Source organism: Puma concolor, chromosome B4 (assembly GCF_028749965.1).
Source record: "Puma concolor isolate L17-30 chromosome B4, mPumCon1.1.hap2, whole genome shotgun sequence".
Taxonomy (NCBI): domain Eukaryota; kingdom Metazoa; phylum Chordata; class Mammalia; order Carnivora; family Felidae; genus Puma; species Puma concolor.
Genome location: NC_141673.1, coordinates 90,646,803 through 90,674,571, shown reverse-complemented (window position 1 = coordinate 90,674,571; position 27,769 = coordinate 90,646,803). Strand labels below are relative to the sequence as shown.

Genomic DNA, 27,769 nt, shown 5'->3' with positions numbered 1-27,769 from the left:
ATCAAAAAAGGAAGAGTTAAGAGTCTATTTATTGACATGGGAAACTGTCCGTGGCATATTGTTGAATGAAAAAAGTAGGTTGCAAACAACATATGTAGTTTGATTTTCTTATATTGAAATCTGTATACATATACAAACTCTGGTCTACCAGAATTTAAACAATTGGTATCTTGACTGCTAAATATTAGTGATCAAATACATAGGCAGTAGAGACACTCTATCTGGGTTTGAGTCCTGCTCTGTCGCCTAATAGCACTGTTCCATAACTATTCTGGGTCTCACGTTCTTTAGTAAAATGAAGAAATTCTATTGTTGGGTTATGAGGCTCAGATGAGTTTATAAAGTGATTGACATAGTAAATGATCAATAAATCTAAGCAGCTATTATCATTTTTGGGTAGTGGAACACCAGGTAATTTTAGCTTTCTTTATGCCTTTTTATTGCTTGAATTTTTGAAATAAGTATGTATCAACTTTGGAAACAACAACAAAAAATGTTTTTAGAGGAGTCGTTTAAATTGGTATGCTTACAGTTTTAACAGGAAATGTCTATTTATTTTGAGCTAAGGTTATTTAAAATTACTCACGGCATGTTTTCTTCAAGAGCTGTTTGTAACCGTATATGCTGATATTTTACCCTATGATGTATGCCAACTTTAAAGAGAATTGAAATCATATTTCACTCTTATGGCTGGAAGGCATGCATAATCACAACAGATTCCTCCTGGAGAAGCTGCCTGAATTTGTGGCTGCATTTGACATGTTGGTGCGTGACGTCAGTCTGGTGTCAGACTTGCAGAGTGGCAGACCAGCCTGACAGCCACAGTGCATTTCCTTAGTGCTTCGTCCCTACAGTGTTCATTTGGGAGCAGCTCAAAGACAAAAGGAGTGGAGTCTGATTTTTATTCCAGTATCCTTTTTGCCTATAGTTGAATGTCTGTTCACAAATGTGATTTTGATGAAGGCTGGTGAGTATTTCTTGTTACTTTTATGTATTAATAATAAATAAGTCATGGCTAAATGAGCATTAGTTAGGACTTTTTTCTCCGCTCACAATCCTGTGGTAAATAATCTTTGTAGCCCTAGTGCCAGGCACAGTGCCTAGTGTAAAAAATTGACATAAATATTTCTATAACCAAAGTGTTGTATTTTTGTAACAATGTAAATACTGTACATCATTAGGTTTTCAAATGACTTGGGTATTTTCAAATGTAATCTTCCTCTTAGTCTGTCCTTAACTTTAAACTACATAAATGTGTAGTAGTTGCATGTTGCTTTAAAGCCCAATGATTTTCATTAAAATTTTTAAATTTATCTTGTCTATTTTTTAACTTACTTGGAAGAGAAGCTTGTATATATTTTTTTGTTCCTTAAAGAGAACTAAATGAACAATTCTCAGAAATTCCTGTGGAGATGTTAACAGTATTCATTACATAATGTTTTTATTAGCATGTATATTAATACTAGCTTAAACTAATTAACAGTTGGTTGAAGCTGCTTCTATTTATTTAAGTTTTTAATTATTTGGTGTGTTTCAGTAATGTGATTCGAAACAGGAATCTTCATTAACCTAAAATTTGAAAGCAATATAGTGGTAGGAAATTATTATAGACAGTATTTTGGCATTTAAAGAAATAAAGTTACTACTGCAATTAGCTATAAAGGCTGGGCAGCATGTCTTTAAAGATTTATTTCTTACTAACAATATTCATGCTTCTTTGAATTTCACTATGTATATTGATTTACTTGTTTTGAAACCATTAATTTAAGGAGTAGATTAGGTTGGGCAAGACTTTTTTTGTCTGTAGCTATTTTGCTTATAATTCTCTTCTCCACTGTGAGGAGATGAATATTTTAATATCATGCTATTTATATAGTAAAAACTGAAGCCTTTAAAGTCTTTTACTTTTTTACATTTTGCCATTTCTGGTATAATTCTTTTTATGCGGGTTTAGTAGCAGCCTTGTGATTTCAAGGTTTTTTTAGAAGAATTTTCAAATAAAGTTTACTCTTAAAGAACAGGCACCATCTGCTTTTTAAGTCTAGTTGAAGCAAGAGCAATATGGAAATTCTTAATATTTTAAATATTTTCACATCAATTTACTGAAACAAAGAATAAGACTCCTTGTACACATTTTTGTGTGAATTACGTAAGTATTGAAAGGAAATTATCTACGTCATCTTTTTATTTGTGAATGTGCAAAAATACCAGACTTGAGGAATTTGCAATAACTGCCTCATACATGACTCCTAGTACATTATACTTCTATATTTGGAGGCAGAGAAATACAGAAGTAGGGTCTCAAGTTCATTTTATTTGATTTGACGGCCTTAATTCACGATTCACAGTTTTTCCCTTGAGTTGCAAGATTTTCAGCTGGAAGCTGAAAATTCTGCCCAAAGCCAGAAAATTTAAGTATATGGAGCACTCATGAATATTTTTATTCCCTTTAAAATTTTATCTTGAATCCATTTAAAATATTTTAACATGTTTTTAAAATAGCCTGTATTTTAAACTTAATCAGAAAGTTACAGTAGTCACAATGAATTATAATATATTCAGTATACATATTAAACAAAGATGTTTTTGAGGCGTTATGACATCAGAGGTCATTGGCCTAAATGCTACTAAAGTTGAAGGGAAGTTACTTAAACTTCTTTGTATGAACAGGAAATTAAATCTGGCCAAAAAGGAGGGGTCAGGGGAAGATGAGCAGAACTGCAGGAGGAAATAACCTGAAACTGACATAAAAGTTTTACTGAAATCTAAAGCAGTAGAGAATAAAGTACTTGTCTGTTTTCTAATGAATAGGTATGCTTTAAGGAACTCTTTCCATCAGTATTGAAGCCTGATGGAAAAATATAATTGCGCCATTCTTTAAGTTTGAAATTTAGCATAGTAAAACTCAGATGAAATCATATTCTTGAAGTTACTAATAGTCTTAAACTGTATTTTTGTTCTCTAGGGCATACAGTACAAAATCTTGCGCATAATCGATGCCTAATAAATATTTGACTATGAGTAAATGAATTGATTAAGCAAGTTAAATGAATGAGGAGACCCCCTTGATCCTTGTATTGGAGAGATTTCATTTTCACTCTGATAATGCAAACCTACTAGTTAGCAAACCAACTAATAGGATACCATGACCTGTACTCTGTTAGAAGGAACTGTATCTCAGGAGTACAGTACCTGCCAAGTCCATAGCCAGCAGTGGCCACTGGATTTCATTGGTGGCTCTACTTATTGTATCTATCTCTATTGTAGGAAGTGAGCCTTACCCCTGCTATTCTGGGTCAGATTTCTATCCCACCTCATCTGTACGTGAGAAATTTCTCAGTACTCAGGGATAATGATTTGTTGACTAAATGGAGCCTTAATTAATTAAGTGCTGCGTGCGTCACAAGTGCGTTGAACCTTTTCAGAGTTATAAAAAATATATTTGCTCCTAGGAGTAGAGAAAATACATTGCTTCAAAACTTATATGCCAAATGTTTTATGTGTAAGTGTGTTGTTACTCAAAGCCTAGATTTTCTGCCCCATTTCTGTATCCCCTCTTTTCAGTATGTGCTGCACTCTCACCACATCTGACTGACTACTCTTGCTGATCCTGAAGCTCAGTTCAAATGGCACCCATTTCTGTGACATCTTTCCTGCTCTTTCCCTTCTAAGCAAGATCAATCCCTAATTGGTCTCCCCTTTATATTTTGATTATGGTTATATTACTCTTCCTGTTTCTTTATTTATATTATCATTAAGGCTGTGTCACCAGTGCCTGTGTCATATTGAATGAAGTATTCAAGTTACACAAAAATATAGCCATTTTGGAAAAAAAGCTACCTTTTGTTGTTGTTTATAAAATCTTTGTTTCATAGAAGTATCATTTGACTTGGTAGTAGTAACTACCTTTTTGTTCTTGAGGTGATTGCTCAGATAAAGCTCTTGCAGTATTAAAATGATGAAACACTGCAGTAAAGAAGAGTAAAATTCAGTAATTACTGAGTTTTTTTTCTGTTTGAATTGAGCTATTCTGTCAGTTTGACTATTGGGAAGAATGCTTCACCTACAGTAAAATAACTGGATCTTTTTTGAAATCATGTGGTTCTTTATGTGTAGGTTAGAGTTAGATTAACTTTTTAAAGTGGTATATGACCACACATAGAAGAAATAGTGCTTAAATTCAACTTTTTCTAATTTGTTGTTTGCTTCCTTACCAAAGGTAGTAAACTTCTATTTATTGCATGTTACAATAAAACATTAGTAATTAGCATTCATTAGCAAGTAGTAGAGTTGTCTGAATTAATGCAATTCTATGTTAATATATATTGAGTATGGCATTGAATGCCACATCATTGCATTTAAATGCTAAGAATATTCTTTTTTTTTTTAAAGTTTATTGGAGCTCCTGGGTGGCTCAGTAGGTTAAGCGTCCAACTTCGGCTTAGGTCATGATCTCACAGTTCATGAGTTCAGGCCCTGCATCGGGCTCTGTGCTGACAGCTTGGAGCCTGCACCCTGCTTCGGATTCTGTGTCTGCCTCTCTCTTTACCCCTCCCCCACTCACACTCTGTCTCTCTCAAAAAAATAAAATGGTAAAAAAAAAAAAAAGTTTATTTATTTTGAGAGAGAGAGAACACATGAGAGCAGGGGAGGAGCAGAGAGGAGAGAGAGAGAAAATACCCAAGCGGGCTCCACACTGTCCCAGTGTCAGCGCTGAGCCCAACATGGGGCTCAGTCTCATGAACCAGGAGATCTGACCTGAGTCAAGATCAAGAGTCAGATGCCTAGCTGACTGAGCCACACAGGGCACCCCAAGAATATTCTGACTACTGAAATGTTTCTGAGTTGGAGTTCTGCTTAGTTTTATTTTAAAACTCCATTAGACTTCTGTAAATAAAACTTTTTTATACAGGTGACTCTAATTTTTCAAATAAGTATTCTTTTAAACTATAGGGGCACCTGGGTGGCTCAGTCGGTTAAGTGTCTGACTTTGGCTCAGGTCATGATCTTGTGGTCTGTGATCTCCCAGTTTGTAAGTTCAAGCCCTGCTTCTGGCTCTGTGCTGACAGCTCAGAGCCCAGAACCTGCTTCAAATTCTGTCTCCCTCTCTCTCTGCCCCTCCCCTGCTCATGCTTTTTCTCTCTCTCTCTCTCTCAAAAATAAATATTCAAAAATTTTTTTACAAAATTAAACTACTTTAATATACCCTATGATCATTTTATGTTCCTATGTGTGGTATTACAGTTGCTTTTTGCATAGGTCATTCAACAGTAAACTTTAACCTCAGGTCAAATTATCAGGTTCCTCATTCATTAAATTATAGTCCTATACAAACCATTGTACTTTGTATTTAAGACAGAGCAGAGAGGAACTCCTGGGTGGCTCAGATAAGTGTGTGGCTTCAGTGCAGGTCATGATCTCACAGTTCATGGGTTCAAGCCCTATGTAGGGCTCTCTGCTGTCAGCACAGAGTCTGCTTCAGATCCTGTCTCCCTCTTTCTCACTGCCCCACCCCTGCATGCACTCTCCCGCACATGTGCACGCGCACTCTCTCTGTCTCTCTCAGAAATAAACATTTTTTCAAAAGAAGAAAAAAGAGCAGAGAGCCAGCAACTTTGTAAAGCAAGGAAGTGACATCATTTTACTTTTCAAGAAATCTCTCCTAGAACATTCAAGTTTAGCTGCTATTTAGTGAGAACTTAGTTAGGTCCAGGTAATGTGTATTTGTGCTACCAAGTACTTTTTTCTTTTAAAAGTCCTATTGCATAGGGTTTATTATTGTTGTTTGGGTTTTAGTTCAAAAAAGAATTTAAGGCTCAGTGAGGAGGATGCTCTAAATAGGAGAGGGCCTAGTTAAAATGAGGTGAATTTGAATGTTGTTAAAAGACTCTTGGGGAGATAAGAGCCTAAACAAGGGCAGTGATGGAGATGTCTTTAGTTGTGTGTTCTCTAGGGTGATGTGTGGGTGACAGCCAGAAATGTCACCTGATTCTTGAATGTTTGACAGGAAATTACTTTGGTGGATTAGTGCGTATATTTGAAGAATCCTATTTCTGTTCTCACCATTAAGTGCCATTTAACCTTGCCATTTAAAAGCTCCTTAAGAGTCACTCAGATGACTTACAAGTGAAAGAATTACCTAAATTATTTTAGGTATTTTTGCCTATAATGTGTTTTGTAATTCAAGTGTTTTGTATCAAGTGTTCTAAAAGGTAATGGTGCCATAACACTCAGGATATGTAGCAATTATTAGTGTGATAGACACATTTTGTCTGTAACTAGCATGGAGTTAATTGAATTATTCTTGATGTTACTTCCAAAATTATTTAAATCTGTTAAAAAGTATTTATAGATTGTAAATGAACATGTTGGTGTTACTTAAGGTTTTGTTGAAAAGCTGGATTAGAAATTATCTACAAATAACCCAGAAGTAAAACAAATGAATTTGTATGTGAGCCTAATATTTTTAATTTTTTGTCTTTATTGTTCCTAGTCTATAATAATGTTTTCATATTTATACTTACAGCATTACACCATGTTCATATTTTCCTACTGGGAAAAACAAGATACTCAGTTCCTGTTGGGTGCTTTTGTAAACCCATGCTTTACAGTTATTTGTACTTAAATTCTTTAGTACCTGTAATTGGGAATGTGAGGCAGTGTTTATGATTATGCTGTGATAATTTTATCTGAGCATCTAAGACTGGAAAATGATTCTGAAGCCTTAGAGAATAGGAAGATGGAAAAGAGATAGGGAAATCTAAAATTAAATTGGAACTGGGAAGGTTTCATTATTCTGCTTCAGATAGATGTGGTCTTGGGGTGATGCCAGGCAGTGAGGCAGAAGGAGACAAGACGAGCAGTGAAGGAGGCTGTGTGTCACTGGTCTGTGGAAAAAGGGAAGGACCTCTGAGGAAAGTACAGTGTTGTGTTATGTTGTGTTGTGTTTTAGTACCATTGGGCAGAAACGCAGAAGATGAAGGGCAGAACTGAAAAGTCTCATTGGCTGAGATAAGATTCAAGGCAGGGGCAGCTATTGAAAGTTGGGGATCTGAAAAGGACACAGCTCAGGCCTTGGGGCTGCCTCTTCCTCGCCTTGTCACTGTGTGACTTCTGACAGCTTTGTGAATCCTGTGAGCCTCAGTGTATGCATTTTGTAAAGTGAAGATAGTAACCTCAGAGGGTCTATGTGAGGATCGATAGTCACATTTTAAGCACAGGTGTGACAGCTGAGTGTGTGAGCAGCACTCGCTGTCCTGCTCAAGTGGTGGTGATGATCAAGCTGATAATTTTGATACTTTTTGGTGAGAGTGAGGATCAATGAGGTACTCGCACCTAAGAAATCCTTTCTTTTTAACCCCCCAGAAATGGGAGATGATCCATTTGCTAAATGATGAGAGGAGAAAGGAGAGAAAGAGTTAAGACCTTAAGGAGATGGTGGGTAAATGAATCACTGAGGTTTGAGCAGGATGTCTGGAAGCAGTTAGTTCTTAAGTTAAAGGCAAATGGCATTTAGAAGAAATGCGGGGAAAGGAAACATATACTTTTCATGTTTTGCAAAAAAAAAAAAAAAAAAAAAAAAATTACACTCTTTTAGACTGCTAACTCAGTGGTTATCTCTTCACATAAGGTTCAAGAATTGAGTCTCAAGAAAAGGCAGGGCACTTACAGTGTTTTTCTCTTGTTCTTAAAACATTGCCTTTAACTGTGGGCACAGTTTTCCATGCCAACATATTTTCATTTTAAAAATAAATTGCAGACATAGTCATTGTGGTAGTCAGATTTCGACATAACATTTTCTCCTTTTTATTAAAAGAAAAATAAAATAGTTATCTGTATAAAACATTAACAAACTTAACATGTAACAGTATTTTTAAAATTTCTCTGAACTACCTTAGAACAAATTTAATAACTAAGTCACAACTACAAACATGTTTTCAGAACCTAATTTGAGACTCTTTGAGTCTCAAAGTGATAAGGCTGTATGATTTCTAGCGATAAAAGCTCTTCAATTTTAGAATAATCTGGAGAGTGTTATTGTCTAATAGTATACTGAAACCAAGGACAAATTGAGAATGTACAATACTCCATTTTGTGTTAGAAGGATACTAAAAACAAAAGAGTCATAAATACACATATGAGCTGTTTGCTCTACAGCTTTCAGACTAATTTGGGAAATAAATAGCCTCCGTAGTTCCCACACCTCTTCCACCTTGCTCCCTTCTAACAACATTGTGAATATGTGGCACCTTTTATGCGTTGAGCCCTTGTAAAAATCCAAGTCATGATACTGGCTTCGTTGCCAAACCTCTATGATACCCTGTTTTTCTTATACTAAATTAAATCCTTCTTTCTTCCCCATAAGGGAAACACATGATTCAGAGCAAATCATATAAACGGGTTTGCATCTGAGTTTAGTAAGAGACAACCAAAATCTCTTCTGTGGAATAGTTTTCTAAAACCACATATTTTTTATGCACAGTAGATAAATTTTCACTGTATTGCCACAGTTACACATATAAAACACTACTAAAGCTTACTTTGTCTAATGTATTATTACTCAGAAGAATTATATTGGTTGTTATTGGCAATGTTAATAGCAGTTTTGATATTTATTTCTTAAAAAACAATGGATTTTATGTATTAAGCAGTCATTGAAATTATGCATGATACAAAAGCGTTGAAACTCATACACACACACACACAAATAAGTATTCCCATAGGAGAAAATTGCAATACTAATTAAATATCCAGAACATTGCTGTTAGTTGGCGAAAACATTAAAAAAAAATTCTGGCAACAAAAGCAAAAATAGTGGGACTAAATCAAACTAAAAAGCATTTGCACAACAAAATGAAAAAGCAATATAACAGGGGTGCCTGGATGGCTCAGACAGTCAAGCATCTGACTTCTGGTTTCAGCTCAGGTCACAATCTCACAGTTTGTGGGTTTGAGTCCCGCATCAGGCTCTGAGCTGATGATGCAGAGCCTGCTTAGGATTCATATTCTCATTCTCTCTCTCTCTCTCTCCCTCCCTCCCTCCCTCCCTCCCCCTCTCTCTCTCTCTCAATCTCCGCCCCCACTTCCCCTAAGCACTCTATATCTCAAAAAACAAATAAATAAAAATTTTAAAAAATGGCAGTCTACCAGGTGAGAGGAAATATTTGCAAATCATATATTTGATAAGGAATTAATACCCAAAATATATAAAGAACTTTTACAACCCAATAGCAACTGATTTTTAAATCTTTTTTTCCCCTCTGTCTTTCTAAACCCCTATTGGGGTTTGTATATGAAATGTGCAATTTTGTGCATTTTATGCATGTACTTAGTGCATGGAGGGAGGTATTTCTTTAGCAATGTCATTGGCACCTTCCCTTAAAAGTGTTCTGCTGAAGGAAGACTAGCAATGTGGACTGAACACAAAATGCCTTGCTCCAATGACCCTGGAAAGGGACACAATACCAGCTTCTCCTATCTTCAGTGTGCTGCCATGTAGTTTAAATTATTCTAATATAAAAGCACCTGTCACTGAGAGTTGACGCAAACCCAGTGAATTGCTCTGTTTTCACAACGAGGCTATAAGGAGTAATGTAGTTTATCAGCTTTCCCTGTTCATGTAGGCTGCTAGAAAGCTCAGTACTGCTTAAAATGGTACAGCTTCACCCAGATTTTCTAGTACAGTTACCTACATGATGCATTATTTGGTTCATAAATACAAGATTTGAAAAGAAATAAGGTAGAGTAGTAAGTATATTCCATCTCCAGCAGACATGTCTTTTTTAATTTGTTATTTATATAATCTGATAGAGACACAATGTTTTACACACACTGATTTATTCATCTTAAGATCTTTTAAAACTAAATTATTATTGAACGAAGTATTTCCATAGAGGCTCTAAATAAGCAGGTCTTGCATTTGGTCTTCTAGTTTAGTAAATGATTACATGTCTGGTAATAAATAGTGAAGAAGGCATAATGCCAGAAAACAAGTAATTTGTGTTGCTGTTTGTCAATTTCTTGATATTTTCCTGAAAATGGAATTTATTCAACCTTTTTATCTGGACTCGTAATAGAGCATGATCCTCAGATTAAGCTAGTGAATATGCCCTATTTTCTTTGGTCCTGAACTCTCCAGAATAGCTGAGTCCATTTTTTTTTCTTTTTTAAGTGTTGCTTGTCACTATTTAAGAATCTTCTCACATCCTGCCTTTGCTAGCATAAAAACACAGCTAATCTTTCTTTGGAATTTTTGTATTAGAATTACTTTTCTCCTCTGTCTTTTTGACATATTAGGGGCAGATATCTTTACCAGAAGCATGAAAACCAAGAGAGATTACAACTTTATTCTTTTACAGTAAATACTGAGTACAGTAGCCCCTTATCTGCAGAGGATACATTCTAAGACACCCCCTACCCCCAGCAGTGGATGCCTGATTGCACAAATAGTACCAAATCCTATATATACTATGTTTTTTCCTATACATGCATACCTATGGTAAAGCTTAATTTATAAATTAGGCACAGTAAGAGATTAACAACTATAACTAATAATAAAATAGAACAACTATAGTCTACTGTAGTAAAAGTCATATGAATATGATCTCAAAATATTTTGTTCTGTACTCACCCTTGTTCTTTTGATGATGTGAGATGATAAAATGCCTATGTGATGAGATGAAGTGAGTAGAATGACACAGGTATTAATGCACAGCGTGAGGCTACCAGTGGCCTTCTGGGGATAGGTCAAAAGGGTCATCACTGCAGTTGACCCATGGGTAACAAACACAGAAAGCGGAAAACCATGGGTGAGAGGGGGCTACTAGGTGGGTACTATTTTAAACTTTTAACATAAACAGTTGACTGACCAGTAATTTAATGACAATGACATGCTGAAAGTCCTGTTGTTCACAATAAATATAAGCCAACAGTTATGGAGGACTTACTCTGTCCCAGGCCATGTTTATACCGCTCACTCTTTTAATCCTCATAAACGTCTCCACTATAAAGTAAGTTTCATGAGGGCAAAGATTTTTATGTTTTGTTCACTGCTATCCCCGGTGCCTAGAGCAACTCTGAAAAAAATAACCAACCTTGATACAGTTACTGGTACTAAGCTAAGGAAACTGAGGCATGGAAAGTTAAAGTAATTTAGATACCTAGCTAATGAGTCAGGGAGCTGGGATTTAAGCCTAGGTGGCCTGATAACAGAACCTGTGCTCTTAATTGCTGTTATTTCCTGCTGCCTCTGTTGTCTCTAGAGAAATACAGAAACACAAAGAAATAGTAAATGTGGCGTATTCAGCAGAGTTAATTGTTAGAGGGCTATGATGGTCTAGCATAGGCTTACATAACCTCACACTATTGGCATTTTGGGCTCCATACTTTTTTCCTGTGGAAATCTTGCCTGTGCATTGTAAGACATTTAGCAGCATCCTGGACTCTACCCACTAGATACCAGTCCCACTTGTGACATTCAAAAATATTACCAGACATTTCCAAATGTCCCCTGGGAAATAAAATCACTCCCAGTTGAGATCCACTGTCTAGACTTAGACATTAAACCAGCACAGACAAGGGCTGCTGCTTGGCTCAGTCAGTGTGGATGGAGCATGCTGACTCTTGATCTCGGGGGGTTGCAGGTTAGGGCCCCTATGTTGAGCATAGAGATTACTAAAAAATAAAATCTTTAAGGGGTTCACTCAGGCACTTAAGCATCCAACTCTTGATTTCAACTTAGGTCATGATCTCATGGTTCATGAAATTGAACCCTGCTTTAGGCTCTGTGCTGACAGTGCAGAACCTGCTTGGGATTCTCTCTCTCTCTCTCTCTCTCTCTCTCTCTCTCTCTCTCTCTCTGCCTGTTCCCCACTCCCAAAATAAATAAATAATCTTTTAAAACATAAAATAAAATCTTTAAAAAAAAAATAAAACATCAGAGAAGCCAGGAAGTATGAGTAGGTAAATACTGGGCATCACATTTGTTAAAGTTAGGACTTCTGCTATGCCACAGAGAATTCAAAGACACGATGGGAAATAGTTTGTTCTGTGATCTTAAGAATGTCTTATATCAAGACCTGAATTTTATCCCTGCTTTATAAGGATTCCACTAGAAACACAAATTTATGTAACATTATACCTTTCCAGTACTTCTTTTCATTCATGACGAGCATAAAAATCTCTGGCAAGGATTTTTAAAATGGCATCTTTTCTGTTAAAGCTTCAAAATGCACTTTTTGCAGCATAGACGTATGTTAGTTTGGAACTAAGTGGTCCAATCAATTTTGCTATAACACAACATGTATGTTCCTAAAAATCACATCACTGTGCAAAATCAGGCAATGGAAATCAGGGGCTTTTGTGGAAAAGAACTTCATTGGAAGACCCCTCAAAAACTTCATTAGTGACACCTAAAAACAAAGATAGGAAACTAATAAAAGTGGTTGCACAATTTTACTGTTAAATGGTTAGGAAACACAAAAATACTGCAGATACACTTTGCCTTGGAAAAAGACCCACAGTTTGTATAGTGGAAGTGGACATTGGGACGGTTTTAAGTTGTGAGTTTTGGGAAGTTTTGGAAGTACGGGAATCTGAAATTAGATGGAAAGTTGTATCACTACATGTGAATGGGTGTGTTGCATAAAACAGGCAGTGAACTAACGTAGCTGACAGATGTTTGAGGTTGTGCAATTGTATGATTGATGTAATCCTGTGCACACAAACAGGACAGGATCACAGACAAGAGCATGCATAAAAAATGTGGAATTTATGTGACTGATATTCAAAGTGTTCCCTAACATATGAATCACGTTGGAGAACACACTTTTCCACATTTACATGGAATGTATTCCACATATCAGTTACAACAGAACTGATAGTACTCCTGATCTGAATTTTGAGGCCCTTCCATAAAAGAAAAAAACTGGTGGACTACAAAAGGATAGCAGATGTAGGATGAAAACATATGCTTTGTAAACAGTGCAAGGGACAAACTTTAGTAGAATTGAGGAAAGGCTGAGAATCATTGTCCCTACCCTCCTTCCTGGTCCTGAGCAGACAGTCCTCCTTCGTGCCAGAGACAGTGGCCCTGACTTGATACTTAAACAGTAGGCCAGCCATCTCCCACAGTGCCCAGTTGGTATATATGGATAGCATATAATGAACTCTAACATTAACAGAGATGACTTTGTGGAGATTTTTAAAGACTCATTTGGATTTCATTTACAATTCTTTCACTTATTGGCACTCAGTACTCATTTAATTCATATTTTTAGTTTCTGTCTATAATTTCCAAATTATGTTTACCCTTACCATTACAATACCTTAAAATGAAACATTAGTATAAAAATGAAGTGTAAATGCCAACATAAGGAATGATTTTGAAATTTAAAATAAATTTTTAGATATATAAAAATATATATAAAAATATATTTGCTCAGGGGCAGTAAGGATTGGCAATCCTATCAGGTGATAGGAAATTACCACATTTAAACAGTTAAGACTGGAATTGATATTTTGCTTTAAAAATTTTTTTAAACGTTTATTTGTTTTTGAGAGAGAGAGTGTGAGTGGGGGAGGGACAGAGAGCTAGGGAGACACAGAACTCGAAGCAGACTTTAGGATCCATACTGTCAACACAGAGCCCGACGTGGGGCTTGAACTCACTAACCATGAGATCATGACCTGAGCCGAAGTCGGATGCTTAACCGACTGAGCCAGCCAGGCACCCCAATTTTATTTTTTTTTAATGGAATAATTCGAAAATGTTACTGTGACTTTTCTATTTGATAATTATGTTGTTTAAATTAGTTTTCAGGAACCAGATTTTAGGAATACTGTATAAGACAGAACAAATGAATAAACATTTGAGAGGACTTTTTATTTATTTGTTTATTTATTATACATCCAAGTTAGTTAGCATATAGTGCAATAATGATTTCAGGAGTAGATTCTGGTGATTTAGCCCATCCCCCCACCCACAAGCCCTCCAGCAATCCTCAGTTTGTTGTTTGTATTTAAGAGTCTCTTATGTTTTGTCCCCCTCCCTGTTTTTATATTATTTTTGCTTCCATTCTCTTATATCAATCTGTTTTGTATCTTAACATCCTCATATGAATGAAGTCATATGATATTTGTGTTTCTCTGATTGATTTCACTTAGCAGAATACACTCTGGTTCCATCCACATAGTTGAAAATGGCAACATTTCATTATTTTTGATTGCTGAGTAATACTCCTATATATATATATATATGTATATATGTATATGTATATATATACACACATGTATATGCATATATGTGTGTGTGTGTATATATATACACACACACACAGACACACACACACACACACTACATCTTCTTTATCCATTCATCCATTGATGGACCTTTGAGCTCTTTCCATACTTTGGCTATTGTTGATAGTGCTGCTATAAGCATTGGGGTGCATGTACCCCTTCAAAACAGCACACCTGTATCCCTTGGGTAAATACCTAGTAGTGCAATTGCTGGGTCATAGGGTAGTTCTATTTTTAATTTTTTGAGAAACCTCCATATTGTTTTCCAGAGTGGCTGTACTAGTTTGCATTCCCACCAGCAGTGCAAAAGAAATCCTCTTTCTCTACATCCTTGCCACCATCTGTTGCTTGAGTTGTTAATTTTAGCCATTCTGACTGGTGTAAGGTGGTATCTCATTGTGGTTTTAATTTGTATTTCCCTGATGATGAGTGATGTTGAGCATTTTTTCATGTGTCTGTTAGCCATCTGGATATCTTCTTTGGAGAAGTGTCTATTCATGTGTTTTGCCCATTTCTTCACTGGATTGTTTTTTGAGAACTTCTCTATAGAATTTGGATACTAACACTTTATCTGATGTGTCATTTGCAAATATCTTTTCCCATCTCATTGGTTGCCTTTTAGTTTTGCGCATTGTTTCCTTTGCTGTGCAGAAGGTTTTTTTCAACTACTGGATGAGGTCCCAGTAGTTGAGAGGATATCTTTATTTTATGTTACAGTTATGCTTATGTAGTGAGAAAGGTTATTTCTTTCATTAAAAAATATTATGGTCATATTGTTTTATTGCATTTCTCTATTGCACTTCACAGATAGTGTTTTCTACAAATTGAAGGTTTGTGGTAAGCCTGCTTGTGTTAATCTTTTGGCACTGTTTTTCCAACAGCTGTTGCCCACTTCACGTCTCTATCACATTTTGGTGATTTCTCACAATTATTTCAAACTTTTTCATTATTCATTTGTTCTGGTGATCTGTGATCAGTGACTGAGACTCACTAAAAGCTTAGATGATAAATAGCATTTTTTAACAATAAAGCATTTTAAATTAAGGTATGTACATTGGGGGTTTTTTTAGACATAATGTTATTGTACACTTAATAGTGTAAACATAACTTTTATATGTGCTAGGAAACCAGAAAATTCATTTCTCAGTTTATTGTGATACTCACCTTATTTCAGTAATCTGAAATGAAACCTGCAATACCTCTAAAATATGCCTGTAAAATACTTTTGTGTTAGAGTGTCCTTGTAGATTTTATAGGAATTGTATGTCAATATAATATCAACAGTAAATTAAAAAAAACCTCACACACATTGGATACTTTGAAGAAATGAAGAACATAAATATATTTGTATTTCATATTGATTTTAGTCACTGGTCTTTTAAGCTAGAATAGTAAGATTTTTATTAGGTTTACTGTTTAAGACATTGTGCTCTGAAAAGTACTTAGATAATAAAATCACCATTTCATTCAAAACAGCATCCACTTTTAGGCAAAAGAGTGTGCTCTTTTTAAACCATTCACTATTTAGGTATCTCCATTCCTTTATGTTTTTTTCTAATGGATACCCAAATCCATGTAGTGGTCAGGATATCAGAGTAGTCTCTTAGCCAGATAACTATTGCAGAGCCATGTTGTTACAATTTAGATCTTCCAGAATTTGGGGAATGGAGTCTACTGTATTCCTCCTAGGCAAGATGACATAGCCTAGGGAAATAATGCAATATATAAGGGTTTGTTTGCTTTCTTTTTGCAATATTGGATTTTTATGGAAAGAATTTGTATATTTCTGTTCTATCTACTTCTGCCTTTTTAATGCTTCCTAGGAGAGGCTTTAAGAAAACAAAAGATGCTATCTTCCATTTTTTTTTTTTTTTATCACTAAGGTGTCCTAATCCCTGTCCTTGATTACTTTACCCCCTCCCTTTTTCTCCACACTTTTATTCTGTTAAACATCACAATTTATATACCTCGACACATTCATGGTGTTCATCACATCTGGGTACTTCAGAATTTTCCACTTACCTGCAGAGGCTGTACTTCCTTAGTTATTCTGTTACCAGTTTACTGCTTATTACATAAACTGCTATCCCACATGAGACCTTAGGTTTCCACCATTGAACCCACTCACATACTTCAAAATTTTTTTTACTGTTTATTTTTGAGAAAGAGCACAAGCAGAGGAGGAGCAGAGAGAGGGAGACACAGAATCTGAAGTAGGCTCCAGGCTCTGAGCTTGTTGGCACTGAGCCCGATGTGGGGCTCAAACTCCTGAATTGCAAGATCATGACCTGAGCTGAAGTCAGACGTTAACCAACTGAGCCACCCAGGCGCCCCACTCACATACTTTTTATGTAGTGAAAATATCGCTCCAAATGGATATTTAAACCCACCAAATCTTAATCTCTCTATTGCATAAAAACAAAACCACCTCAAAAAGCTGATAATTTAGTAGTCCTGTGTGCTTGTTAGACCGGTTATCTAAAGGAATAATAGAGTGGGGCGCCTGGGTGGCTCAGTCGGTTGAGTGGCCGACCTTGGCTCAGGTCATGATCTCGCAGTCCGTGAGTTCGAGCCCCGCGTCGGGCTCTGTGCTGACAGCTCAGAGCCTGCAGCCTGTTTCAGATTCTGTGTCTCCCTCTCTCTGACCCTCCCCCATTCATGCTCTGTCTCTCTCAGTCTCAAAAATAAAATAAACGTTAAAAAAAAATAAAATAAAGGAATAATAGAAACACATTATATTCCATCAGTCATTCTACTCCCACAATAGTCAATATGTATCTGTACCTTTTCTTTTTTGTGGTTTTAGTTTTATTTAATGGATAAAGTTTCAAGTACTATGTTACCAATAAAAATAATATTAATAAAAGTTAGGATATAGAAAAGGAATTTAAATATCTAAAGTTTGCCAGAAAGTTTGTGGCTTGTGGTTATAGAGCACATTTAATAATCTTTTAAGATTAACAAAGCAATATTCAGTTACAGCATCTTGAAATTTTTCTCTGTAAGGAAAGTAAATGATGGATCTTCCTTATAGATCTTGCCTTATAGTATGTGACCCAAAGGGGGAAAATTAATTTATAAATAATAATGTGTATTATTTATCAGTATATATTATACTTTTTTTGGCCTCCAGTATTTTTTATTTAGATAAATCGTTTGGGAATTCTTTTCCCTCTCATTTCTAAGAAGACAGCAGGAGACCTAATCTTATCACTCAGCCTAAAAAGAATAGTATATGAGTTTGGCATTACTTCTCTATGATGTGCCTAAATAAAGATACAAAATAATAGAAGTAGGTAGATACTCATTCTTTGTGTCCCACCTATCAAATGTGAAATGCAGTGATCGTGGAGCCAAATCAACTTACTTTTTTATAAAATAGTGAGAAGAAAGAATTGAGGTCAGGCTTGGGAGGTGGGAGGTTCATTTACCTATATGGTAAAACTGTAGTAGCATTCACACATACATGTGTACATGGTAGGTAGTAGAAAGGGTGTATTTGGAGATTTCATCACCTGGGAGTTTGAATTTCATCTCTTTTATTCACTAATGTTATAATAAAGAAATCACTATTTTCCTACCAGAATATTAGAAAAACATTTGTGATAATAGAAGTACATGCATTTTCTCTTTTTCTCTTTTCTTTTAGCCATAATGAAAGGAAAGTAACCTGTAAACATCCAGTCACAGGACAGCCATCACAGGACAATTGTATCTTTGTAGTGAATGAACAGTAAGTAAAGAGTTTCATGGAATGCCTTCGTTTTAAATGGTGTTAGCATTAAGTTTGCTGTTATCCAAAAACATATTTTTAAGTTTATTTATTTTGAGAGAGAGTGTGAGCAAGAGGAGCGGCAGTGAGAGGAGAGAGAGAGAGAATCCCAAGCTCCATGCTGTCATGACCCGAGCTGAAATCAAGAGTTAAGACTAGGACACTTAACCAACTGAGCCACCCAGGCACTCTGCTGTTGTCCATATGTTAATACATTATAATTTAACAGTTTCTTATCTGGATATTTGCAGTCAGGTATAACAGAAACCCATCTATTTACTATGGATGGCATAGGAACATAACTTAAAACTTTCTTTGATGAAGAATGTAATCTCAGAAGCTGTTGGTACAAACACAGACAGTAAGCTCAAGAGCCCAGAATTAACGTCAGAGAAACTATAAACTTTGTCAGATTATTAAACTAATGTGAGCTCAGTTTTCTCGTTCTTAAATCAGAGATAGTGGTAATTACCATTTCTTAGGATTATTATAAGCATCAAATGAGATATGTGTGAAAATATTTTATATACTATAAATTTGTTCACAAAAAAAAATAGCTCTTGATATCATTATTTTTATTTTCGATAATAGAATAGCTCATCTTTACTGAGGTTTTAATTTTCCAGTTAGATGACCAAGTAGCATATCTATAATAATGCTTATTAAAATAAACATGATTTTAACCTATCCTGTGCTTAGGAGATATGCTAATTATATTTAAAATAGTTATAAATATTAAGCTCTGACTCTAGAGCTTATTAAGCTCTAACTAGTATCCAGCTCTTTGGAAAAGTGGGACATCAGCATTATAATTTCTAGGGAAGGTTTATTGTAAAGCAGTCAACATGTACAGCAAGTTTTAGCATTCTGACATATTTTCAGGACTGTTGCAACCATGACATCTGAAGAAAAGAAGGAACGACCTATAAGCATGATAAATGAAGCTTCTAACTATAATATGACTTCAGATTATGGAGTGCATCCGATGAGCCCTGTAGGCAGAGTAAGTTCTTTTGCTTACTGTTAATTACTGATATCTGGTATAATTGGTTGCATCTATTACTATACTCTTAATGGGCTTGGAATTAAAGAATAATTATTTCATTTTTCTTATTACATGAACCAGATTACATTTGAGATAATTTACTTAAGGAATGATGTGGAATATAAAATAATAAGATTATATTTTAATAATTTAATGACTTTTTAAAACTATTATAGAGTTCAGATTTTGAATAATTTTACAAATATATGGATGTTTACGTGAAAAAATGGCAATTTATTGAATCAACTGAAGTTTTAAAGATGAGAGTTAATATAATGGCATAGAAATACCATTTTCTGACTGTTATAAATCCCTAGATTGAGCAGACAAACTTTTTAAAAAGAAATGTAGAATCACTGCCAAAGGGAAACCCTAGGCCACTGTGCTTGATGATTCTGACATATTTAGAATCCATTATACAAAAAGTGCCATAGTCATATGGAAATAGAGGAGGGTGGTGTTTCTTTATAATCACAAAGAAAAATGTTAATTGTTTAATGTAAGGTCCCAGACTTTGTGTCTATAAAAATTTGTAGTTACTGCTTCTATTAATTTTTTTATTTAAGTAATCACTGCATCCCACATGGGGCTCGAACTCATGACCATGAGATCAAGAGTCTTTCTTATGCTCCTCTGAGCAAGCCACCTGGGGGCCCCTGTAGTTATTGTTTCTTATACTTTAAACTACAGTGCTAATATTTTAAGTTTAGAATTTTAATACGGAAATTTTATCAGTCTCTTAAAACACATGCTATTAAATCTGAATAAATAGTTGCCTTAAAGTTGCTTCTCAGTTCCTAAATTAATGGATAGCAAGAGAATCAAGTGATAATAAAAGAATAATCTTTATTAAAAAATAATATATTTTATAATAGAACAGTTATAGTAAATTATGGCTATTATAAAGAAATGGATAATAGGCGGTTATCTATTTTAAATGCCTGTTGTGACATTTTTGTTTTAATGTTTTTAAAATGATATTTTGTAGAGTATTACAAGTTAATATAAATTTCTAAATAATGTAAATATTTTCTAATTCTTATGTAACATAAAATGCTAGTAAGGTAACTGAGTATTATAATACTTCATTAATATATTTTAATCAAAATCTAGAGAAATGATATGTAGGTTGAGGGCCAGCAAGTCATTATCTGGAAAGAAAGTCGGATCTCTGCCTCAAACTTTACACTGAAAATTTTCTGGATGGATCAGGTGTTGAAATGTTAAAAACAAAACTATAAAAGCACTACAAAGAACAGTGGAAGATTTTTAAAAAAACAAACGCAGAATGCAGATTGGCTTTCTAAATATGACATAAAACCCAAAAATCAAAATAGAAAATAAGGAGATTGAACCATAAATAATTATTATGCATGCATAATATCTGCAATTCATGTAATAATTCGCGAATAATTCCTTTATAATCAAAAGAAGTTTTTTGAATCAATAAGGAAAAGGCTTACAGCCTACTTTTTAAATGGGCATATTATGTAAAATCCCCACCCAGAAAATGGAATCTTACTGTTAAATATATGAAAACGATGTTCAAACTCATTCATAATATGAAAAATGCTAATTAAAACAACAAAGGACACCATTTTTCACATATCGAATTTGCAAAGGTTAAGAAGTTTTCTTTTTTTTTTTTTTCTTTTTTTTTTTTAAATTTTTTTTTTTCAACGTTTATTTATTTTTTGGGACAGAGAGAGACAGAGCATGAATGGGGGAGGGGCAGAGAGAGAGGGAGACACAGAATCGGAAACAGGCTCCAGGCTCTGAGCCATCAGCCCAGAGCCTGATGCGGGGCTCGAACTCACGGACCGCGAGATCGTGACCTGGCTGAAGTCGGACGCTTAACCGACTGCGCCACCCAGGCGCCCCAGCAAAGGTTAAGAAGTTTTCTAGCGCGGTACCTCAACAACAATGTGGGTAAATAGGCATTTTCTTTATGTAGTAAGCTCCAAGAAACAGTAGAACAGAATAGTAGGTATTATATATGTAATCATTTGAGGAAAAAAAGATATTCCATACCTATGAAAACAGTTATCTTAGGTGAATAAGTGCACACATACACACAGTTGACATTGGTTGCCTCATAGGGTTGAGTGCTAGAGCCCAGAGGTAGGAAGTAGATGACCAGTCCCAGTGTGTATCTTTTTGTACCATTTGAGTTGTATACTATGTTTAAGCATTATGTATTCAAAAATAAAGTGAAACGTATCAACAAAACATACTTTGGGAAAATGTGGTTGATATTGGGACTTAACATTCTGTTATGTACTAATATAAGCTTCAAAAAACAAAATTCTCATGAAATGTGCTGGATTCTAGATAAGTTAAACAATAAGAGATAATTTGATATTACTTACCTTTATAGAGAACTCAAATTCAGCTTCTTTGTTTTTGTTTGTTGGTTACCACTACCATTCCTGCTAAATCTTCATACTAAATCAACATAGTATCTCAAAAGATTGTATCTCCTTATGTATACTTTTAAATATATAGTAAACACTATCTTTGTGGCATCATTCAAGTTCAGAATTGCCCATAAAGGAGAAGACAGTACATGACATTAAGCAGATCTTTCCAGTCTTGTGTTGACTTGATGTGGTATGTTTTATATCTGAGTATTTCTCTTGACCCTTGACACTGTTCACTCTCTGTAATTGAAATAACATTATTAAATCAGATATAAAGCAAAAAGTTCTACATTTCATTTATTCTTAAAGATTTGTTCATTTTTACCCAAGGTTTATTCAATTTATATAGCAGGTAGGACAAAATAGTGCCACACATTGTGCCTTTTTAAAAATTGTATATCCCAGTTTTAAAGGACAGATTGTAAAACTTGTGATTCTTTGTAATATCCTGGGGAAAAATTCTTTGTGCAAAATTCTTACACTTGAAATAAGTAAATCCTCAAAAAGCAGAATTGCTATAATTCATCTGAAAAGATTTAAGTCCTGCATGTTTCAGAGAAATCTGGAGAGATAAAATTATGAAGAAGAAATATAAATACCAACCATTAATAACACATTTTCTGTTTTTCTTTTTTCTGTTTAGACTTCACGGTCTTCAAAAAAAGTTCACAATTTTGGAAAAAGATCAAATTCAATTAAAAGGAATCCTAATGCACCTGTGGTCAGGCGAGGCTGGCTTTATAAACAGGTATTTTTTGTTTGTGTTCTATTTGATGTGAAAGAAAAATGGAATCAAAAGACCTTTTCAGCTGAATGTACCTAGGACAATTATATAAAATAGAGAAGGAACTGTAGAATTAGTCATCCAGATTCTTTTTATTACCACTGAAGAATGTTAGAATAGTAAAGAAAGAAAAAGTAATGGATGTTACTTAGAACACAGATTGTGTGTCTTTGTTGTAGGTATTTCTAGATTTGAAATTAAATACATGCTGTATGAAATCGTTAGGAATACTATGCTAAAATTATCCAGGCAGAAATATTTTTTAAATGGGGAAAAAAAACATATAGAGATACTGTTCATTTTTCTGTTCTTTTAAAAATCATTAGAGAAGTGTACAATTATATACTTCTCTGCTTTATAGAGAAATTGTAATTGAGATTTTTATAGTTTTCTAAGATTTTTACTTTTAGGCTCTCAAGACTACTCTCTTAAATGTGTTGTTTTTTCTTTTTTTCTTTTCCTTTTTTTCTTTTTCTTCTTTTCTGATCTGTTTGCTTAAGTATGGCTCACTGTCAGACATCCTGATAAGTTGGGGTGTATATTGTTTTATCGTTTGGAAAACCTGATAACTAAGCTTTTTTGGAACTTTGCCATTACTTTGGGAATTAGTAAGGATGCATGCATATTGGACTTCCTGACATCTCTTTTCGTGCTTATAGACTGTTTTCTTTTTTACTTTCTGGTTTGCACCTGGGTTTCCAAGTTAAGTGACCACCAGATAACTGAGATGATATATTCAGCCTTCAAGACCTTTATCTATCTTTGTTCTGTCTCTGATTATACATGTATACGGAGGATACATTCATTAGACATCGTTCCATATGAAAGCTGAGGTGGCAACTTACCGAGAGAGGGCCATCTTAAAATCCAAAGAATTCCCAATCATTGAAGCAAATTAGTTTTGCCAGTGTGTCGCTGAGTTGATTGAGTATGTAACTTGAATACCAACTTTTATTTTTATTTAAAAATCATCTACTAAAAAAAACCATCTTGGGGCACCTGGATGGCTCAGTCAGTTGAGCATCCGACTCTTGGTTTCAGCTTAGGTCATGATCTCTCGGTTTCCTGAGTTCAAGCCCCACGTTGGTCTCTGTGCTGACAGTGAGGAGCCTGCTTGGGATTCTCTCTGTCTCTCCCTTCACCTGCCCTTCTGCTACCCACTCACGTGCGCATGTGTTCTCTCTCTCAAAATAAACATTAAAAAAACATCATCTATATTTTCACCATCAGACATTTAAACTTATGTATACTAAAAGATTTCTTTTTTTTTTTTTTTTTCCAACGTTTATTTATTTTTGGGACAGAGAGAGACAGAGCATGAACGGGGGAGGGGCAGAGAGAGGGAGACACAGAATCGGAAACAGGCTCCAGGCTCCGAGCCATCAGCCCAGAGCCCGACGCGGGGCTCGAACTCACGGACCGCGAGATCGTGACCTGGCTGAAGTCGGACGCTTAACCGACTGCGCCACCCAGGCGCCCCTAAAAGATTTCTTTAACTAGTCTTCTAATAAGTCCAAGTTATGTTCAAATAGCTCAGTGTAATATTGAGCCTAATAGACGACACAGAATTTCTTTAAAATGATATTTGTTCTTATTTCTTGATCCCTTGGTTAATTTGTATTGCAGAAGTGTTAACAACCAGTTTCTCTACCATGAGTGTTTATTTTGTAATAGCTGTGTGACTTACACAGAGTGTTTGTTTGCAGAGTTACTTAAAAGTGTAAACTTTTTGGGGCACCTGGTTGGCTCTGATGGTTGAGTGTCCAGCTCTTGATTTTGGCTCAGATCATGATCCCAGGGTTGTGGGATCAAGCCTCGCGTTGGCTCCTTGCTGAGCATGGAACCTGCTTAAAATAAAAGTGTAAACTTTTAAATTATTTGTATTAAAGAATATTATTAGGACATTAAGAATACCATATACTGTTAAAAATTTTTTTTTGGTTCTTTGATGTAGCTGTCAATTTTAAGGACAAATCCCTTACTTTAAGATTTTTATCTATATAATTTCTTTAGTTCTAAAGTCATTTTTGATTGTTACAACTAAAAATAATGTTAATGCACATCCAAACTGACCTCTTTTTTGCGTGTGTGTGTGTGTGTGTGTGTGTGTGCGTGTTTCATTTACTCTTGCAGTTTTTATTAAAACTGTAATTTTGTTTGAGCTTGGTATTTTCATTAACTGAATTACTAAGAAAAAGCTGCCAAAGAAGCACTCTTTTTTGCAGGGTGAGCGAAACCCAAACTGTATATGTAAGAAGAAAAAAGTGTTTATGAAATCTATTTGTATGCTAAGTTTCCTTTATTCACAGTCATTTTAAATCACATTACCTTTGGGATAATTTCAAATCACATATTTTTCTTCTTGTTGGAGATTAACATTTATTAAATCTGTTCTACCAGAATGCACACAATGCTGCATGGTTACGTTATCCTCATGTTAGCAGACATGTATGTTCAAAAAAGTAATTTCAGATTGCTTACAAATATGAAGCTAAATCTGATTGCTTCAACAGTATTTCTTACATGATAGTATTACTCTTCAGAGACCTGTATATTTGGGAATGTCTTAAGGTGATACAAGTCCCTAGAAAACTACCTCCATATTTTTGCTTTGTATATTAGGTTTCTACATCTTGTTTTAAAAGCTTATTTTAGGGGCGCCTGGGTGGCTCAGTGGCTAAATGTCCAATTTCGGCTCAGGTCGTGATCTCACTGTTCATCATGAGTTCGAGCCCCACATCAAACTTCGTGCTGACAGCTCAGAGCCTAGAACCTGCTGCAGGGCAGATTCTGTGTCTCCCTCTCTCTGTGTCCCTCCCCTGCTCACATTCTATGTGTGTCTCTCAAATAAACATTAAAATTTTTTTTTAAGAAATAAAAGCTTATTTTAAATAAAGGTATCAGAAATGAATTTGAATTTTCTGAAATGAAAAAAAAAAAACCCTTTAATATGCTGATTTAATATAGGACAGTACCGGCATGAAGCTATGGAAGAAACGCTGGTTCGTGCTTTCTGACCTTTGCCTCTTTTATTACAGAGGTAAGTTTACTATAAACTGTCTTAGTGTAGTATTTCATGATAGGATATGTTAAGTAGTAGATACTTTTTTTAAAGAAAAAACATTACAATTCTTTTGGCTGTTTTATTACCAACAAACAATATCAAGAAAACCTTTTCTTCATCGATATATAATACTGAGTACTTGAGGGATGACTGAAGACAATATTGTGCTTCGAGCAGATTAGTCTGAGTTTGGTCCAATTTCTGTAGTGTGATTGTGTTAATCTGATTTGTTTTATGTAAATAGTGTATGACTCTTTACTCTGTAATGTTATCCTTGAATTCGTTGCCTAATAGACAAAAGTCATTAGTCTGATAAGATTTTTTTTTATTTTTTTATGTGTCAGCTCTGTTAGCTCTAGCTATTGAATTGTTGAATGTTCAGGTCTCTGCAGCAGATGTCTTTAGACTGTCAAAGACTACTCTGATATATTGGCAATTTTTTTAAGTACAAAATATGTACTTATTATGATTCCCACCCTCCCCACCCCCTTTTTTTCAAACAATGACAGACTCCCTGAAACATGGAGAAAGTTGTGGAAAGTATACATACCAGGCTGTTAAAGTTGGTGGAGAGTAAATAAAGGTATTATCTTAGGTATTGAGTTATTGTCTCCATTTTTCCTATATGGATGCCATAAACTCCTTTTTTAAATATGTTTTCTTGTTAGTAAATTATTGATGAATACAGTTTCAGCTCAAAGTCCAAAGAAGTCTCTCCTCATATGCTACGTGGATCTGTTAGATACGATACAGTTGGTACCCAGCCATGAAAAAGTTTATATAGGCTGCACTCTCCATAGAAATCTGCTTCAATTATAATATAAAACCATGAACCTGGACAGTAGTTCTTTCTTTCCTACTTTAAAGTCTGGTTGGAAACATTCATTAAAGAATTAGATTGTCAAAGCGTGTTGAACAGTTTATAACTTTTCTAGATGAGTATATCACAAGATAAAACAGGATTTTAGAACTGATTAGCAGTTTTAAAATTTGCTTTGTGATTGCACAAACAAAAGGGTGATGAAATTCTGTGGTCATCTATCAAAGCAATATAATGTATATTAACTTTCAAAATTAGAAATTACTAGAATTATATTCATCTGTTTTTCCCCCACTGCAAACTGTGGTTGAAAAGTACTGCTGAGTCAGAATTAAACAAACCTATAAAATTTCATTTTGTCACAGAGATGTTGGTCAGGCAGCAATTGCGGTATTATCTTTAGTCTTATGCCAACCTTACTCTACAATTTTCCTTAAAGGCTTTCCCACTCGTTCAAAAAGTCAAGAGTTATATATAACTTAGGCATAATTTCTAAGCTTATAGTTTGTACTTCCCTCCTCTTTTCAATTTATTTATAGTCTTTTTAGAGCTTTAAATGAGACCAGGAATATGTTTATTACCACTTCTCATACAAAATTCCTTAATGTTAATTTACCACAAAAAGAACACTGAGTTCCTTGTGATTTGCTATTGTTGCTCATGGAAAGGTGCTGCCTACCACCTCTTTTAAAAGTTTTCCTCTCTTAACCGAATTTTTAAAATGTAAATGTTGACTTCAGAAGCTGTGTTGAATCTGAGATTATGTATTATTATTAACTATATGCATTTTACATTCACTATACTTGTTAATTTTAGTATGGTTCCCCAGAAAGAAACAATGTAACAGAGAAGAAAATATGAAAAGGAAAGAAATATCATTTAACTCACTTCTCTTCAGACGCTTGGAAATGAGTATTATGATATTATACACTTCCTCTGTTTTATCAATAAGAAATGTCAGATTTGAAATAAAAATGACCATATTTTAGTGAGATGGTCATAATACCTTGCTTTTTTTTTTTTTGAGCACTTACTATATGCTGAGCATGTAGCATAGATGGTCTATGTCTTCCCTTCCAAGGTGGGAAATACTATGCCCTTTTACACAAGAGGAACCCAAAGGGCAGAGAGGTCATACTGTTTGCTCACAACTGGCATGTGTCATAGCCAAGATTACTTCTCTTAACCACAGAATTTTTCCTTTCACAGATCTCTTATGTGCTGAATACAGCATCCCCATTCATTTCTTCTATATCCTTCCAAGTGTCTGGTATACTGACATACACAGTGCACTGTCAGAATTTTTTGACCATCAGTCTCCATTTCACAGATACGGAGAGTAAGACAGAAAATAAGTGATTGGCTATTTTTTTTATTTATTTATTTATTTACATTTATTTGTTTTTTGAAAGACATAGAGACACAGAGCACAAGTTGGGGAGGGGCTGAGAGAGAAGGAGACACAGAATCTGAGCTGTCAGCACAGAGCCCGACACGGGACTCAAACCCACGAACCATGAGACCATGACCTGAACCCAGGTCAGCCGCTTAACCTATTGAGCCACC

General features: G+C 35.0%; 1 protein-coding gene across 17 annotated transcripts in view; it reads left to right on the top strand.

Annotated features, from left to right (window-relative positions):
- The window catches only part of PLEKHA5 (pleckstrin homology domain containing A5), a 241,741-nt gene that overhangs the window by 125,402 nt on the left and 88,570 nt on the right, over positions 1–27,769 (top strand). For 16 of the 17 annotated variants that reach the window (XM_086713965.1, XM_086713963.1, XM_086713980.1 and 13 more), the window contains exons 4-7: positions 17,948–18,031; positions 18,953–19,073; positions 22,179–22,283; positions 25,287–25,359. In XM_086713965.1, the coding sequence (XP_086570091.1) occupies positions 17,948–18,031; positions 18,953–19,073; positions 22,179–22,283; positions 25,287–25,359 (383 nt within the window). Of the gene's footprint in view, positions 1–674; positions 968–17,947; positions 18,032–18,952; positions 19,074–22,178; positions 22,284–25,286; positions 25,360–27,769 lie in introns of those variants that run through there. The other variant, XM_025930310.2, reaches the window with a different exon arrangement.